At 39.0% G+C, this 17615-nt stretch overlaps 1 protein-coding gene across 24 annotated transcripts in view; it reads left to right on the forward strand.

Annotated features, from left to right (window-relative positions):
• R3HDM1 (R3H domain containing 1) overlaps positions 1-17615 on the forward strand; it is a 187056-nt gene that overhangs the window by 136273 nt on the left and 33168 nt on the right. For all 24 annotated transcript variants that reach the window (XM_032250691.1, XM_032250704.1, XM_032250702.1 and 21 more), the window contains 2 exons: positions 688-842; positions 2707-2858. In XM_032250691.1, coding sequence (XP_032106582.1) covers positions 688-842; positions 2707-2858 — 307 coding nt within the window. The remainder of the gene's footprint in view (positions 1-687; positions 843-2706; positions 2859-17615) is intronic.

Raw genomic sequence — 17615 nt, forward strand, 5'->3', positions numbered from 1 at the left:
CCACTTAAATTACCACCAGTCAGTTTAGGTATTTGCTTTGTGACCAAGATTACTTGATTTGTTTAATGATCTGTCAAGTGACCTTAATCATACAATGAATAAATAATCTAAAAAATTACTGTATAACTCCATTCGCCTGTGTCTTCAACACATTCAAAACTGGTTATCTCCCCTACTCTTTTTTTTTAATCCCCAGCAGAGACCGTTTTATGGGAATGGAACCTCTGCAGATGCACAGAGCCCCATGCTTGTGTTAATGTTCTGCTGTTACCAATTTGAAATTCTTAACAGTTTTTTTTTTTTTTTTAACAAGGGGCCCTGCATAATTTATCATTTACTCTGGGCCCATGTTAAATAGCAACTCCTGGTCCTGAGAAACTAGTCATCATAAAAGATTGTAATATTTCCTGAATAGTAATTGTTCTGTGTTATCTGAGTATATAACCCTATAAATTTTCACAGCTGTAGAAGAAATCTTTGTAGGCAGATTTTATTTCAATATATTTTAGTGAGGGAATGTAGGTAACGTAGGCTATAAGTGTTATTTCATAATAGATGGTTTTAGGGATTTGCCATTTAATCAAAATTTTGTTATTTTAGAACATAAAAGTACTTGCTTAAATTTTGTTTAAATCTTATTAGATGAAATGAATTTAGAGCAGGAATTAATTCATTGTGCCATTACAGGTTATCAAGTTATACCCAACCAGCAGCAAAACTACCAAGGAATAGTTGGAGTTCAGCAACCCCAGAGTCAAAGCCTAGTCAGTGGCCAACCCAACAGCATTGGAAATCAAATTCAAGGAGTGGTCATCCCCTATACTTCAGTGCCAACGTATCAGGTATATTGTCTCTTTTAAGTACTTTGGTTAGAGATGATTTTGAATAAATTAGCTGTACAACTATATCTTCTGTGTTATCCTTTTAATACAAGAGAAACACTTCTGTAATATACTTCATAGTCTTAAGAGTTTTATTAGTCATAGCAGCTTTGTTTTATCCTCATGTTATTGCATTATTCATTTACTTTATTAATATTTAGGTTATCTGAAACACATTGATATTGGCAAATAAATACTGCCTGGCATTGTCTTATGTTTCCAGCAATATAGGTAGGTGAGCAAATGTCTCGTTCTATTCCTCAGCTCCTTAGAAAGTCTTCATTGCTGGGAGAGAGAAATAGGATGGAAAACAGAGGTTGGGGAGTAGGTATTTGAAATAGTGAGATACAGTATAGACCATAAATCTGTAGTTACAGAATAGGGAAGTATGTGCAGTTTCCTGTGCTCTGACTGATTTTTTCCTTCCTCTCTTCCATTCCAAAAAGCAAAGATATGTCTCTTATTTTAAAATGTTACAGATTTTAGGCCAGGCACAGTAGCTCAGACCTGTAATCCCAGCATTTTGAGATACCTCGGCGGGCAGATTACTCGAGGTCAAGAGTTCGAGATCAGCCTAGCCAACATGGTGAAACCCTGTTTCTACTAAAAAAAAAAATAAAAAATACAAAAAATGTCTGGGCAAGGTGGTGGGCACCTGTAATCCCAGCTACTCGAGAGGTTGAGGCAGGAGAATCACTTGAACCCAAGAAGCAGAGGTTGCAGAGAGCCAAGATCACACCACTGCACTCCAGCCTGGGCAACAGAGAGACTCTGTTTTACATTAAATTTTACATTAAAATGTTACGGATTTTAATGTATAGTTCTAAAGCAGAAGTACCTGTTATTTCATGAATAAGCAGCTATCTTCAATATGATTCATTTTCAAAAATTTGTTTTACCTTTCTTTATGGAATTACCTGCAAGAGAGTTTATTTTATTAGCCTAATCATTTTTCATAGCTGAGTCTGATTTTAAGAACTCCAGGCCAGGGCCGGGTACAGTGGCTCATGCCTGTAATCCCAGCACTTTGGAAGGCCAAGGCGGATGGATCACTTGTGGTCAGGAGTCTGAGACCAGCCTAGCCAACATGGTAAAACCCGTCTCTACTAAAAATACAAAAATTAGCCAGGTGTGGTGGTAGGTACCTATAATGCCAGCTACTCAGGAGGCTGAGACAGAAGAATTACTTTAACCTGGGAGGTGGAGGTTGCAGTGAGCCGAGATTGCGCCACTGCATTCCAGTCTAGGTGACAGAGAGAGACTCAGTCACAAAAAAAAGAGAGAGAACTCCAAAGACTGCTTTCATTCATCTCAACAAGGAGAGAGTAAACTACTTGGGAAGTTAAAATGTACATGCATTTTATCTAAACATGTGTAAACATGTGGCTAACAGGAAAGTCTGTTGGCAGCGTTAGCTTATTTCTGACTGCTCATGCTTTAAAAATTTATGGAGACTGTTGGGTTCCGTGGCTCACTCCTGTAATCCCAGCACTTTGGGAAGCCAGTGTGGGCGAATCACTTGAGGTCAGGAGTTCAAGACCAGCCTGACCAACATGGTGAAACCCATCTCTACTAAAAATACAAAAATTTGCCAAGTGTGGTGGCGCATGCATGTAGTCCCAGGTACTCAGGAGGCTAAGGCAGGAGAATTGCTTCAATCTGGGAGGCGGAGGTTGCAGTGAGCCAAAATTGTACCACTACACTCGAGCCTGGAAAACAGAGTGAGACTTCATCTCAAAAAAAGTTTATGGAGGCTAAAAACATGAACATTTGCAAGGCTTTGAAAAAAAACCTTTTTCTCTTGAAATTGTCTTTCTTATTTTAGGTTTCACTGCCTCAAGGTTCTCAAGGAATTGCCCATCAGACTTATCAACAACCTGTTATGTTCCCTAATCAATCTAATCAAGGATCTATGCCTACAGCAGGAATGCCTGTTTACTATAGTGTAATTCCACCTGGTCAACAAAATAATTTAAGGTGAGTATGACTAAGTAACCTAATCTTCCAGCTTCCCATTGTTTACCAGGATTATCATCTGTTGCTAGTTTTAAAGTTGACTAAGGGGCATTACTTGAGAACATTCTCTAATGTAGAATAGAAACTATAATGCAGTCTATTTTTAAAATACTTCTTTCGGCCGGGTGCGGTGGCTCACACCTGTAATTCCAGCACTTTGGGAGGCTGAGGTGGGTGGATCACCTGAGGTCAGGAGTTCAAGACTGGCCTGGCCAACATGGAGAAACCCTATCTCTACTAATAATACAAAAATTAGCTGGGCAAGGTGGCACAAACCTATAATCCCAACTGCTCGGGAGGCTGAGGCAGAAGAATCATTTGAGCCCAGGAGGCGGAGCTTGTAGTGAGCCAAGAATGTGCCATTGCACTCCATTTTGTGTGACAAGAGTGAACCTCTGTCTCCATTCATTGATTTATTCATTCATTTCAGTAAAATCGAAACAAGCAAAGCAGTCCATATAAAAACTAAAGGCAAGTCAAATCTCTCTTGTGCCTAAAAATTAGGCCAGTCTTCTTTTACTCACATAAATGGAGTAACAGTTGGCTATAGGCTTTGGAGATTGGAGTGTAATATTTAAGATTTTCATAGGGGTCTGGAAGGATTGTATTTCCTGTGTATAACTTTAGCAGCAAAATATCTTGCTGGAATATTTCTGGCTTAGGGAAGCTCATCTTTCATCAGTAAGGCGAGCACGTGTTGTCCCAGCTACTCGGGAGGCTGAGGCAGAAGAATCACTTGAACCTGGGAGGCAGAAGTTGCAGTGAGCCAAGATCACACCACTGCACTCCAGCCTGGGCGACAGAGTGAGACTCCGTCTCAAAAAGAAAAAAGAAAGTAGGGTGGTCTAAATTGTGAGAAAATATGATTGACAGGTGGGAAAGGTGATTGGCAGATTGGAAAGATGAGGTAGTTGGGGTTTCACCACAAGCATAATCAAGCTACATGGTTCTTCATAGGACATGTGTGCAGAAAATGGCGCTAACATGATCTGAGGGTGGAGCTTTAGGCCCTCTTATGCCAAAAGGTCACTCTCTGGGTACCCGCTCAGGCCTAGTTGAAGGGTTTGCCATCACAGCTTGAACTAGACATGAGCTGCCCCCTAGATCCTGAAAAACAGCTTTAAACACCTGTTATGTAGTTACCCACAGTCAGAAATGCTATCTATAAAGAAAATAGAGTTTAGTTATATATTGCCTGGCCACATGACTTCCTAGTGGGAGTTTTAAGATTAGCTAAAAGTAAGCAATTAAAAGCAAGCAAAGCCGGTTAAGTTTGGCAGACTGATTAGGTTAGCCCGCTGTTTCACCTGGGTGGTTGCCAGAGGGGCAGTTGTCCTCCTTTTAAGAATGGGGACTGGCTCTTGAAAATAGTTTTGCAGTTCCTTGAAGTTAAATATATAGTTACTATATAACCTAGCAGTTCCACTCCTAGGAATATACTCCTCCAAAATTAAAAACCGTGTTCTCATAAAAGTGTGTACACAAATCTTCATATGAATATCAATATTTCATAATAGCCAAAAAGTAAAAACAACCCAAATGCCTGTCAAGTGATGAATGGATAAATAAAATGTGGCATATTTATGCAATGGAATATTATTTAGTCATAAAAAGGAATAAAGTTTTATAGATGAATCTTGAAAGCATTTTGCTAAGTGAAAGAAGCCACAAAAGGAAGGCCATATAATGTATCAACGTATCATTCCATTCATATGAAATGTACAGAATAGGCAAGTCCACAAAGACAGAAAGTAGGGTAGTTTTTACCAGGAGGTGGGGGATATTGGATATCCCAAGTAGGGTAGCTTTTACCAGGAGGTGAGGGATATTGGATATCCCTTAGGGATATCCCTTAGGGATATTGGAAGGTATCGAATTTCTTTTTAGGATGGAGGAAATGTTCTGGAATTAAATAGTGATGTTAGTTTTACTGTATTGTAAATATACTAAGTCCCACTGAATTGTACACTTTAAAATGGTTAAAATTGTGCATTTTATGTAATGTAAATTTTATCTCAATGAGAAAATTAAAAATAAAGTATGAGGGCATTTTCTTTTTAGAAAAAAAAAAAGAATGGGGACCTAAGTTACCGTCACTGATAAGAGGTTGTTAGGCCGGAGGCAGTAGCTCACGCCTGTAATCCCAAAACTTTGGGAGGCTGAGGCAGGTGGATCACCTGAGGTCAGGAGTTCGAGACCAGCCTAGCCAACATGGTGAAACCCTGTCTCTACTAAAATACAAAAAATTAGCCCGGCATGGTGGCGGATGCCTGTAGTCCCAGCTACTTGGGAGACTGAGGCAGGAGACTCAACTTGAACCTGGGAGGTGGAGGTTGCAGTCAGCCGAGATCATCCCATTGCACCCCAGCCTGGAAAATAAGAGTGAAACTCTGTCTCAACATACGTACACCCATACATAAATAAATAAGATGTTGTCATTCAGTTATGGTTTCAGATGTCATTTGGTGGTATAGAAGGGATTGACATACCTTGTTGCGCTGGAAAACGGGGGCTTAGTTCTGAGTTTGCCAGAACTCGCCCTGCCCCAAGAGGATCTCACATATTTTCTCTCTCCTTCCATCTTTATGGCTGCCAGTGTTTCAGTACATGATTAAGGAGGTCCAGGCTTTTTTTATTTTTTGAGACAGAGTCTAACTCTGTTGCCCAGGCTGGAGTGCAGTGGTGCAAGCTCACCTCACTGTACCCTCTGCCACCTGGATTCAGGCAATTCTCCTGGCACAGCCTCCCAATTATCTTTGATTACAGGTGTGTGCTACCATGCCCAGCTAATTTTTTTGTTTGTTCATTTTTTTAGTAGAGATGGGGTTTTACCATGTTGGCTAGCCTGGTCTCGAAATCCTGACCTCAAGTGATCCACCTACCCAGACCTCCCAAAGTGCTGGGATTTCAGGTGTGAACCACTGTGCCCAGCCTGGCCTAGGCATTTTAAATGGCAGATTGGTTGTGAATCTCTTAGGCAACCTTGCAATTTAATATCATACTGAGTCGTAGGTCCTTTGAGGCAAAACCACTGCACAATGAAAATAGAAATATATACTTGGTTAAATTTCCCATTTGTTGTATAAGTTTAAATTTCATAAATAAGAAAAAAAAAAAAACTCCGAATCTGAGTTTTTTACCCTGATAAATCTAAGTTTGGGATCTGGAATGCCAATTCAGTTTCTGAATCGTCAGAGGCAGAATTCTGTGCAAAAGTAGAGTGAAATGAAAGGTGAGAAAATTGTTGAATTATCTACTTTTTGAACCAAAGTTTAATTTTTTATTTATCAGAGAATATTACCAAAGTCATCATTTCTGTGTAGGGCAGAGGCTGAGAGATGGGTACTAAGTTATCTCTGAAGGCCTGCATACTGGGAAGAGGGACTTTCATGAGGGAAGGATATCAAGCATATAAGAACCTATATAAAGATGGCTTAGCCTTCCAGACTTTTTCATTGTTTGTTATATTTGTCAATTCCTTGAAACAAAAAAGATTTTGTGTGCTTGACTTCTAAGAGAGTTTGCCATAAGAATGTGGCTACAGATGAGAGAGCGTAATTATGTGCCTGCCTCTGTAGTGAGCGTTATTTTAAATATAACGGCAGAATCCAAAAGCTGTCAGGTGGGTGCTGATGACTACACTTTGGAAAGATCCTTGGTTTTAGTCCCTGGCCCTGCTTCATGAAGAAAATTTTAAAAGTTGAAGAGCTTTGGCCTTGGCCTGAGGGATAGCCTGGAGCACAGAAAATTAAAAGGTAGATGAGATTCTCCAACAACCTCCAATGTGAATCTTAATTAAAAGTCTTTGGTTCCGGGCATGGTGACTCCCGCTTGTAATCTCAGCACTTTGGGAGGCTTAGACAGTGGATCACTTGAGGTCAGAAGATCAAGACCAACCTGGCCAACATGGTAAAACTCAGCTCTACTAAAAATACAAAAGTTAGCCAGGTATGGTGGCGAGCACCTGTAATCCCAGCTACTCGGTAGGCTGAGACAGAATTACTTGAACCTGGGAGGCAGAGGTTGCAGTGAGCCAAGAACCACAGCACTTCAGCCTGGGCAGCAGAGCAAGACTCTGCCTCAAAATTTTTTAATTTAATTTAAAAGTCTTTGGCCAGGCACAGTGGCTCATGACTGTAATCCCAGCATTTTGGGAGGCCAAGGCGGGCAGATCACCTGAGGTCAGGAGTTTGAGACTAGCCTGATCAACATGGAGAAACCCGTCTCTACTGAAAAAACAAAATTAGCTGGATGTGGTGGTACATGCCTGTAATCCTAGCTACTTGGGAGGCTGAGGCAGGAGAATCCAGTCGCTTGAACCGAGGAGGCGGAGGTTGCGGTGAGCCAAGATCACCCCATTGCACTCCAGCCTGGGCAACAAGAGCAAAACTCTGTCGCAAAAAAAAAAAAAAAAAGTCTTTGGAATTACTCACAGCTTGGGGCTGTGACCCAAATGAGGCAGATAAACTTGAAATAAGGTGGGTGTAAGCTGACAGTAGTGATTGGTCACCATGTGACAAACTAGCACTGATCTGTTCCAAGTATAGAGTACTAATATGAGAAATTGAATAGGTTATACATGAAGCTGGGAATGTATATTCTGTCAGATTCCTATCTTGGCACATTTTGGACTGGTTACTTGGTAGGAAGTCAAGTCACATACATATTTAATTAAAGATCTCTGGCTGGCCACAGTTTCTCACGCCAGTAATCCCAGCAACTTTGGGAGGCCAAGGCAGGTGGATCACTTGATATCAGGAGTTCAAGACCAGCTTAGCCAACATGGTGGAACCTGTCTCCACTAAAAATACAAAAATTAGTCATGTGCAGTGGTGGGTGCCTGCAATCACAGCTGCTTAGGAGGCTGAGGCAGGAGAATCGCTTGAACCTAGGAGGTGGAGGTTGTAGTGGACCAGGGTGGCACCACTGCACTCCAGCCTGGGCAACAGAGTGAGACCCCATCCCAAAAAAAAAAAAAACAACACAGAATTAATTAAAGATCTCTTTGGGTAGAGAAAAAACAATTTGTAATTAACCAATGGCATTTTTTAAAACATAGCATTCTTTACAGAAAATGTTATTTCTGCTTCTGGGCAATAGACACATCATCATAATATTTCAAGTTTACTTGGAACCATCACATAAAAAGTCAACTATTGGTAATTTTTATTAATGAGATAATTGAATTACCATCTAAGGGCTAATGTTTAGAGGTAATTCAGAAATATAGATTTAGTGGTTTATATAAATTATATTTTATCCTACATATTTCAGTATATTTACTTGAAAAGCAGGGGCTGATCTAATTGCTGAAGCACCGGCTAGGCGCAGTGGCGCCATTTCCCCCACACACGCTAGTTAACCCATATTTCTCTCCTGGTTTCTATCCTTCCTTCCTCACTTTCTCCTTGTGCTTATTCATATACTAACACAGATATGGTATGGCGACATGAATGAAATAACACACATACACACACTCAAATTGAGTTTATAAATAGTTTTAAATATAAAATGGCTACAACTTGGTTTTGGTTTTTTGTATGACCACATCATGTCTGACATGTGGTGGGAGAATCCATTGACATTTACTATTACAACTGATACACCGAACTTTTTCCACCAGCCTGTATTCGTTTGTCTGTTTCACCACACTGTACTTGATTGGTTAGTCTTCTGCCATTTTCTCAGATGTACATCTAAGAAATTTCTCCAAATATATGCTATATTCATTGAGGCTCTTCGTTATGGAATCCCACTGATCTAATACCAGGGAATATGTTGGTCCAAATAAACTAATTTTTCAGATAACTAAATCTCATGCCATTAAACATTATTTATTAGGCGGCATGATGTGATTAGAAAAAACATGGGCTTTGGAATTATATAAACCTGTCTTCAAGCCAGTGTGACCCTGGACAAGTTACTTATTTGTACTTCTGTTTTCTCGTTTGTAAGACAGAAATAATGCCTTATAGAACTGGTGTCAGGAATTACATGTCTAGAACTTTGTGTATGGAAATTGCAAATTTGCCAACCGTATATCTGATACCCAAAATAAGGAAATTCTACAATTTAGCAGGAAAAATAAATAACCAGACCCCCTCAAAAAAAAATTGGGTAAAGGATTTGAATAGAAATTTCTCCAGAGAAGACATGCAAATGGCAAACAGGCCGGTGAAAGGATGTTTGACATCACTAATCATCAGAGGAATGCAAATACAACCATAATGAGATATCACCTCACACCTGTTAAAAATGGCTATTATCAAAAAATCAAAAGTCAATAAGTGTTGGTAAGGATGTGGAAAAAAGGAAACCCTTGTAATTAAAAATGTAAAATGGTGCAGCTGCTATGGAAAACAGTACAGAGGTTCTTTAAAAATAGAACTATCATTTGATCCAGCAATCCCAAGTATTTCTGGGTATTTATTGCAGAAGAATTGAAATCAAGATCTTGAAGAGATACTTACACTCCCTTGTTCATTGCAGCATTATTCACAATAGCCAAGATGTGGAAACAACCTAAATGTCAATTGACGGATGAGTGGATTAAAAAAATGTGGGTATGGCTCATTCTTGTAATCCCAACACTTTTTGAGGCCAAGGCATGAGGGTGGCTTGAGCTCAGGAGTTTGAGACTAGCCTGGGCAACATAGGGAGACTTCATTTCTACAAAAAAATTTTAAAAGTAGCTGAGTGTGGTGGTACATACCTGTGGTCCTAGCTACTCTACTGAGGAAGTTGAATTGTGAGAAGATAACTTGAACCTGGGAGGTCAAGGCTACGGTGAGCCGTGATTATACCACTGTATTCCAGCTTGGGCGACAGAGCCAGACCCTCTCTCAAAAAAGGAAAAAAGGTTATGTATGTACTGTAATGGAACATTATTTACCCTTTAGAAAGAAGGAAATCCTGCCATAGATAACAACATGGATGAACCTTGAGTATATTATGTTGAGTGAAACAAGCCAGTCACAGGACAAATACTGCTTTATTCTATAGTATGACCTCTAAAACTTAGCTGGGTGCAGTGGCTCACACCTGTAATCCCAGCACTTAGGGAGGCTGAGGCGGATGGATCACCTGAGGTCAGGAGTTCAAGACCAGCCTGGCCAACACGGTGAAACCCCATCTCTACTAAAAATACAAAAATTAGCTGGGCATGGTGGTGCTGGTTGTCTCAGCTACCCCGGAGGCTGAGGCTCAAGAATCACTTGAACCTGGGAGATAGAGGTTGCAGTGAGTCAAGATAGTCCCACTGTACTCTAGTCTGGGTGACAGGGCCAGACTCTGTCTCAAAAAATACATAAAATAGTCAAACTTGTAGAAGCAGAGTAGAATGGATTGTTGCCAGGGGCTGCAGGGAGGGGGAAGTGTAAAGTTACTCTTCAGTGGATATAACATTTCTTTTATCCAAGATGAATAAATTCTGGAGATCTGCTATACTACATTTTGCCTATAGTCATACTGTGTTGTACACTTGAAGTTTTGTTAAAAGGGTAGCTCTCGTGTTTAAAAAAAAAAAAAAAAAAGGATTATGGTGTCTTTGAGAGATTTGTGACATCCATTTTAATAGTTGACATGCCCTTGGCACTTACCTGGTTCTGGGCTCTGTTCCAGATCATTGTGATGAGTGTATACTTGTCCAAAAAGCAAGTATGAAAGCCGGAAGAAACTATACAGAATCATTAATTTATCCTTAAAGCAACAAATATTTTTATTTTGGCTGTTATTTCCAGTTAGACTAAATGTAATAAGATGTGAATTTTTTTAGTGTGACTTTTTTTCCTGATTAATATGTTTTCTGTGTAACCTGAATCTATGCCATTGTTCTTTTCTGGCTGGTCAAACCAATACTTCTTCAAAGAAACTACCTTTTTTGGTTTAAGAAAATTTATCTTTTTGTTTACCTCACAGAATTTGAAGTCTACATTTTTACAAGAATGCTCAGCTGAGAAATGAAAAATAAATCACATTAATTTTCAAAGTTACATAAAGAAAAATATGTGTAGCAGATTCTCAATATTTATAGATTTTGTATTCATAAATTTGCCTATTTGCTGAAATTACTTTTAACCCCTAAATTGATATTCATTGGACTTTCTTTTTCATTCCTGGACATTCAGTGTGGCAAAAAAGTTTTAGTCATCAGGCAAGCCATTCCCAGCTGAGGTCAAACAAGGCACATGCTGCTTCCCTGTTTCAGTTCTTCTATTGTAAACAATTGTCCTTTTCAGTCTATTAAGTGCCACGTTGTTCACATTTTTTTGGGTTTTGTTTGAAATGGCTCTCAAACACAATGCTGATTTTCTGTCTTGTGTTACTAAGCACAAGAAAGCTCTGCTGTCTGTTCAAGCATGAGTTGGTATTGGCTATCAGTTCAATGTTAATTAATCAACAAAACAGTACATCCAGAAAAAGAGGAAATTCACAGATGTATATGTGAGGCCACTCCAGAAAGTCCTAAAGTAACATCGCAAATGCATGATGAAGTTATGAAAAACATGGAAAGGCAGCTAGATTGGTGGATTCATGAGATGATGAGCGAGTTTATCTTCCTGTTTTGGGGGATTTTTTTCTGTCCTCTTTTTTTTTTTTTAATTTTTTTAACTTTTTATCTTTGAACAAATGGCTCCAGATTTTCTGTTCTCTTGGCTTCTCAATATGATAATCAAGTTTTTAACAAAACATAGTGGACAAGATTGTTGTGAAACTGAAAGCCAAAGAAATGTGTGATCATGTTACCCAAGGTCAAGAAAATGTTAAATAACATTTTATTTTATTTTATTTTATTTATTTATTTATTTTTTTTTGAGACGGAGTTTCACTCTTGTTACCCAGGCTGGAGTGCAATGGCGCCATCTCGGCTCACCGCAACCTCCGCATCCTGGGTTCAGGCAATTCTCCTGCCTCAGCCTCCTGAGTAGCTGGGATTACAGGCATGCGCCACCATGCCCAGCTGATTTTTTGTATTTTTAGTAGAGACGGGGTTTCACCATGTGGACCAGGATGGTCTCGATCTCTTGATCTCGTGATCCACCCGCCTCGGCCTCCCAAAGTGCTGGGATTACAGGCGTGAGCCACCGTGCCCGGCCAATAACATTTTATTATCAAGAAATAGTGTGAAGAGCTGGGCACAGTGGCTCACGCCTGTAATCCCAGCTTTTGGGAGGCCAAGGAGGGTGGATCACTTGAAATCAAGAGTTCGAGACCAGCTTGGCCAACATGGTGAAACCCCACCTCTACTAAAAACACAAAAATTAGCCAGGTGTGGTGTCAAGCACCTGTAATCCCAGCTACTCAGGAGGCTGAGGCAGGAGAATCACTTGAACCCATGAGGCAGAGGTTGCAATGAGCTGAGATGGCGCCACTGCGCTCCATCCTGGATGACAGAGCGAGACTTCTCTCAAAAAGAAATACTGCAAAGTTTCCCAAAGTTTTTGCATTTCTAGAATCTCATTTGTCTTCACAGTGTCCTTCTAAAAAGGAAAAGAGTATGTATTTGTTTTTATTTTACATGTAGACATTATGAAATTTCAACCCTATATATCCTCATATAATTGGTCTGGCCCTGATCTTAAGCCTGAGCAACATTATTTTTTAATGCCCTCGTGGTGATTCTAGTGGGCATCAAGAGTTGGAACACTCTGGCCTAAACTAACCAGCCCTCCAGTCTTGTTTTCATTCATGCCTTCAGCTGTCCACAAGTAGCTATATCCCTGGTAAAATTTTACACATTAGCAATAAAGTCATGATGTCTGTTTGTCACTGTTTGTTAGTAGATTTTCATCTGAAATCCAGTGTCCTGACATAAAACTATATAAAGTACTACATACCAACAATTTATAAATCTCAAGTGCTTAGATGGAAAGTGTATCTTAAACTCTAGGCTACAGGGTCTTGATCCATACAGTCTTACTTTGTTTTAGATGCTAAATGTATTGTAGTAGCCTTCATTTTGTTGCAAGATTATAAGGTAGAAGATTCCTATAAGAACACTAAGTTAAGTGAGCCTTTGTTTTGAAAAATGTCTTACTTGGCTTGGGTTGCTTAGCAAAATTGTTTTCTTACAGAGGCTGCTTGTGTAGAATGGTAGAATTTGAATTATTATGTCTACTTTCAGCTTAACCCTTCAGTTCACTGAGGCAGTTTTGTGTATGGATTGGATTGTGTTGTTACTTATTAAGATTGAACACAGCCTGATGATATAAGTCACATGTACTGTCACTTAGAGCAAGCAAAGTACGTACTACTCAGGGACACTAGCTTTACAACAACTCGTGACATTTTTCTCAGTCCTTATTATGGAGAGAAAATTAGTTTGATACCAGCAGAATCTTCAAAAGTGGGCAAGTGAGTTGGATATCTTCAAAATGCTCTCATTTTTACTGGTTCTTCTCCTATTTTACCTTTCATTTTCCCTATTTTTATCTTGAAATTCAAAAGGATAATACCTTTGTCTTTGATGTATATTCTCAAAGGAGAAGCATAAAGAGAGGAACTTGAAAAGACTGTAGCCTTTTTTTTTAAGAACCTTTAAAAAATGTTTCACAGAATCTTTATATGAAAAAGAAAACCTACTTTCTTTTTCCCTTTTTTCTCTCCACAGTCTGTTTTTCCTTATTTTTGTATCCTAGTATTTCTCCAGTGTCCCCTTTCTCCTATTTGTGAATCCTCTCTTGTATTCATTTTATTTCTCCTAAGCTTCTAGTTTTACATTTTCAGTTTTTTGTTTGCCTCAGTTATCCTTTGAAATAATTGATAATGAGTCTGTCAATCTGAACTATATCTTTACCAAGTTTCACTTCTGTCATTATTAAAAATGAAGTTACTAACACCTAGCTTAGAGAAATAAAATGTAGTAAGAAGTAAAATTTCGATCATACAAGATAAGTTCAAGAGATGTGTTGTACAAGACTGTCTACAGATAAATATTGTATTATACACTTAAAACTCTGTGAGGCTAGATCTTGTATTAAGTGTTCTTACACCAATAAAAATATTTTTTAAACTGAGCAAACCGATATACTCTACAGCGTATCTGCACTGATAGCCTATGTATGATTTTGTAGCAGAATGAAGAAAGGTAATGTTGAAGGAATAAAATGCAAAAGAAAAAAAGTTACTTTCACTGTTAAAACGTTGCCTTTTCAGATCATTCATTTCTTCTTTAGTGGATATAAAAGAGGGTTTTTTTTTGTTTGTTTGTTTTTTTAACCATTTTTATAGGCATGTGTTTATTAGGAAATTTATTAGTAAATTGATTTATTCACAAAAAGTGTTTAAGGAGAAGGGAAGAGGGTGCCGTAGCTATTTCATTTTTGTGAACTCACCAACATGAGTGATAATAGTAATACTTTGGATTTAAATTATTTAAGTAGGTACTTTCAAGGGATAGGAGAGAGAGGTAACATTTCAAGCAAAAAACCTTCTTTTTATGCATAATTGATCACACAGAATATTTGTGGTACTTCCTCAGACTCTCAGTGAGGTTCTGTTGTTGAAAAATACCCCAAATACTTCTCTTATATCTGTGTTTTGTCTATTAAACAGTCCTTCCTCTATATACCTTGTTTAGGTCTTTCTGGTTAAACATACATAGTCATTGTAGAAAATTTGAAGTTTCAAGTGTTTGGTAACAAATCAGCTACAATCTCAGCACCCAAAAATAATCACTGCTAAATTTTGATGTACTTCACCGAAGTCATTTTTCATTGTGCATACATATATATGAACTATGTTAGCAATCAAATTTTTTAACATTTTATTTAATACTTTGTAAGAGCTGCATTATTAATTTTTCTTTTAGGCTGAGCATGGTGGCTGTTGCCTATCATCCCAGCACTTTGGGAGGCTGAGGCAAGGAGTTCGAGAGCTTAGGAGTTCGAAACCAGCCTGGGCAACATAGTGAAACCTCATGTCTACAAAAAATACAAGAATTAGCTGAGCATGGTGGTGCATGCCTGTGGTAATAGCTACTCAGGAGGCTGAGGTGGGACAATTGCTTGAGCCCAGGAAGTTGAGGCTGCAGTGCTCTGAGATCACACCATTGAACTCCAACAGAGAGAGCCCCTGTTTCCAAAAAAAAACGGAAGGAGAGAAAAAGTTTTTCTTTTAAAATTAAACCATATATAAGCTGGATGTGGTGGTAGGCACCTGTAATTCTAGCTACTTGGGAGGCTAAAGCAGGAGAATCGCTTGGACTTCAGAGGCAGAGGCTGCAATGAGTCGATACGGTGCCACTGCACTCTAGCCTGGGCAACAAATCAAGACTCCATCTCAAAAACAAATAAACCATATATAAATATTTGGAATAAAGTAGTGAAATTCTGCCTCTCTAATCTATTGCCCTTTCTGGAAGGCAGTCACTATACATAAATATAATCACTAGAGTCTTTGTTTTGAGATGTAGTCTCACTCTGTAGCCCAGGCTCAAGTGCGGTGGTGCGATCTCAGCTCACTGCAACCTCTGCCCCCTCTAGTTCAAGCGATTCTCCTGACTCAGCCTCCCAAGTAGCTGAGATTATAGGCCACCACACCTGGCTAATTTTTGTGTTTTTAGTGGTGGGGTTTCACTGTGTTGGCCGGGGTGGTCTTGAACTCCTGACCTCAAGTGATTTACCCGCCTCAGCCTCCCAAAGTCCTGGGATTACCGGTGGGAGCCACCACACCCAGCTGGGTTTTTTTTTTCTAAGTGGAGATCAGTGTTGTTTTTGTTTATGTCATTTAGAATCTTTTTATGAATGTTTTATTCTGCAACTTGCTTGTCTTATTAAACATTATGCTTGACCAGGTGCAGTGGCTCATGCCTATAATCTCAGCAGGTGGATCACCTGAGGTCAGGAGTTCTAGACCACCCTGGCCAATATGGCAAAACCCCATCTCTACTAAAAACTATAAAAATGAACTGGGCATGGTGGCACATGGTTATATTCCCAGCTACTCAGGAGGCGGAGGCAAGAGAATCGTGTGAACCTGGGAGGCGGAGGTTGCAGTGAGCCAAGATCATGCCATTACACTCCAGTCTGGGTGACAGAACAAGACTGCATCTCAAAAATAAAAATAAATGAACATTTTGCTTAAAATTTTTTCCATAGAGCATCTGAATTTTAGGTTAGGATAGAGAGAAGTTAGCTTGAGTAAGAGCCTCAAATTTGTATTTAAGACTCTTAAAAACAAACCAAAAAATTAGGCCAGTAGCAGTCTTTGAAGTGAACTTGAAGTGGGAAGAACCCCCAGGCAGAAGGGTATCATATTATGTGCATCAAGTGGTGGCGTCCTCAGCTGTGATGGTAGCAGTAGGAAGGGAATTAATCTGGGGTGTACTTTGAAAGAAGAAACTAATATTTTATGTTATTTTAAGTGAGGATTAAAGAAAGATTCGAGATTTCTTGATGGGTAATGCTTCACTAGCAGTAATACATGTTGGGATTGAAAATGAGTGTAACTGTTATTTGAATATTATTTACTTTAAAATACCTACTAGATCTAATGTCAGCAAACTTTTTTTGAAATAGGCCAAATAGGAAATATTTGAGGCTTTGTAAGCCAAGATACAGAATTGTGGATTCTATTTAGGTATTTAATAACAAGGGGGAAAATAAGTTTTCATAAATTTTTATAGATAAAATTCAAAATATAATGAGCACAATGGATTTATTTTGGGTGGTAGATAATATTTTACTTAATTGGAGTTCAGAGTTAGTGTTCTCTGTCATCAAGTAGATTTCAAATGTTCATCTGTAAAAACCGTTCTTAGCTTGCAGTCAGTACAGAAGCAAGCAGTGGGCTGGGTTTCGCCTGTCGGCCATAGTTTGCCAACTTGACGGTTGATAGCCAGCAAATAAAAGACCAAGATGCAGTGGTCACAAATGAAGGCCAACGACATAGGAAAAAGGAATATGGAACTCAACATACAAGGAGACTTCAAAGATTAACAGTCAGGTGTTGGGGGTAGGGGAGGAGGAGAGATGAAGACCATAAAGGGGGAAAAAAAATTAGATGTGACCAGAAGAGGTCATTTGTAATCTTGGAGATAGTATGTGGTAAAGTAAGTACGTTTGGACGGTTCATGAATTATTATAGACAAAATGTCATAGTATTTATTCAAAAAGAGGAAAGATGTAACTACGTTGAAAATTAGAAGAGAAAGAACTTGTATAAAAGAGAAAAGAATTTTTAGGCCAGGCGCAGTGGTTCACGCCTGTAATCCCAGTACTCTGGAAGGCTGAGGCATGCAGATCAGCTGAGGTCAGGAGTTCAAGACCAGCCTGGCCAACATGTCTCTTCTAAAAATACAGAATTAGCCAGGCATGGTGGTACCTCCCTGTAATCTCAGCTACTGGGGAGGCTGAGACAGGAGAATTGCTTGAACCTGGGAGGCAGAGGTTGCAGTGAGCTGAGATGGCGCCATTGCATTTATTTCAGCCTGGGGACAAGAGTGAAACTCTGTCTCAAAAAAAATAAAAATTAAAATTAAAAATTAAAAAATTTAATATGAAAGAAAAAGGAATGATTCTCTAAATCTTCCCTGCCTACTTTTGAATTACTCTTCAGTTTAGATTTTTGCAGCTTTTATTCCTCAAGTAAATTTTAAGCTTTTCCAAATTGTTTTTAAAAATCCACAGTGACTTTTTTTTACTGCCTAAGGTTTTGAATGCCTGTTGCCAAACTTGCCGTTTTAGATATTTCTTGAGGCCACAAACAACCTATACAACA

This window comes from Sapajus apella, unplaced genomic scaffold, assembly GCF_009761245.1.
Source record: "Sapajus apella isolate SASKATOON/1434 unplaced genomic scaffold, GSC_monkey_1.0 scaffold72, whole genome shotgun sequence".
NCBI lineage: Eukaryota > Metazoa > Chordata > Mammalia > Primates > Cebidae > Sapajus > Sapajus apella.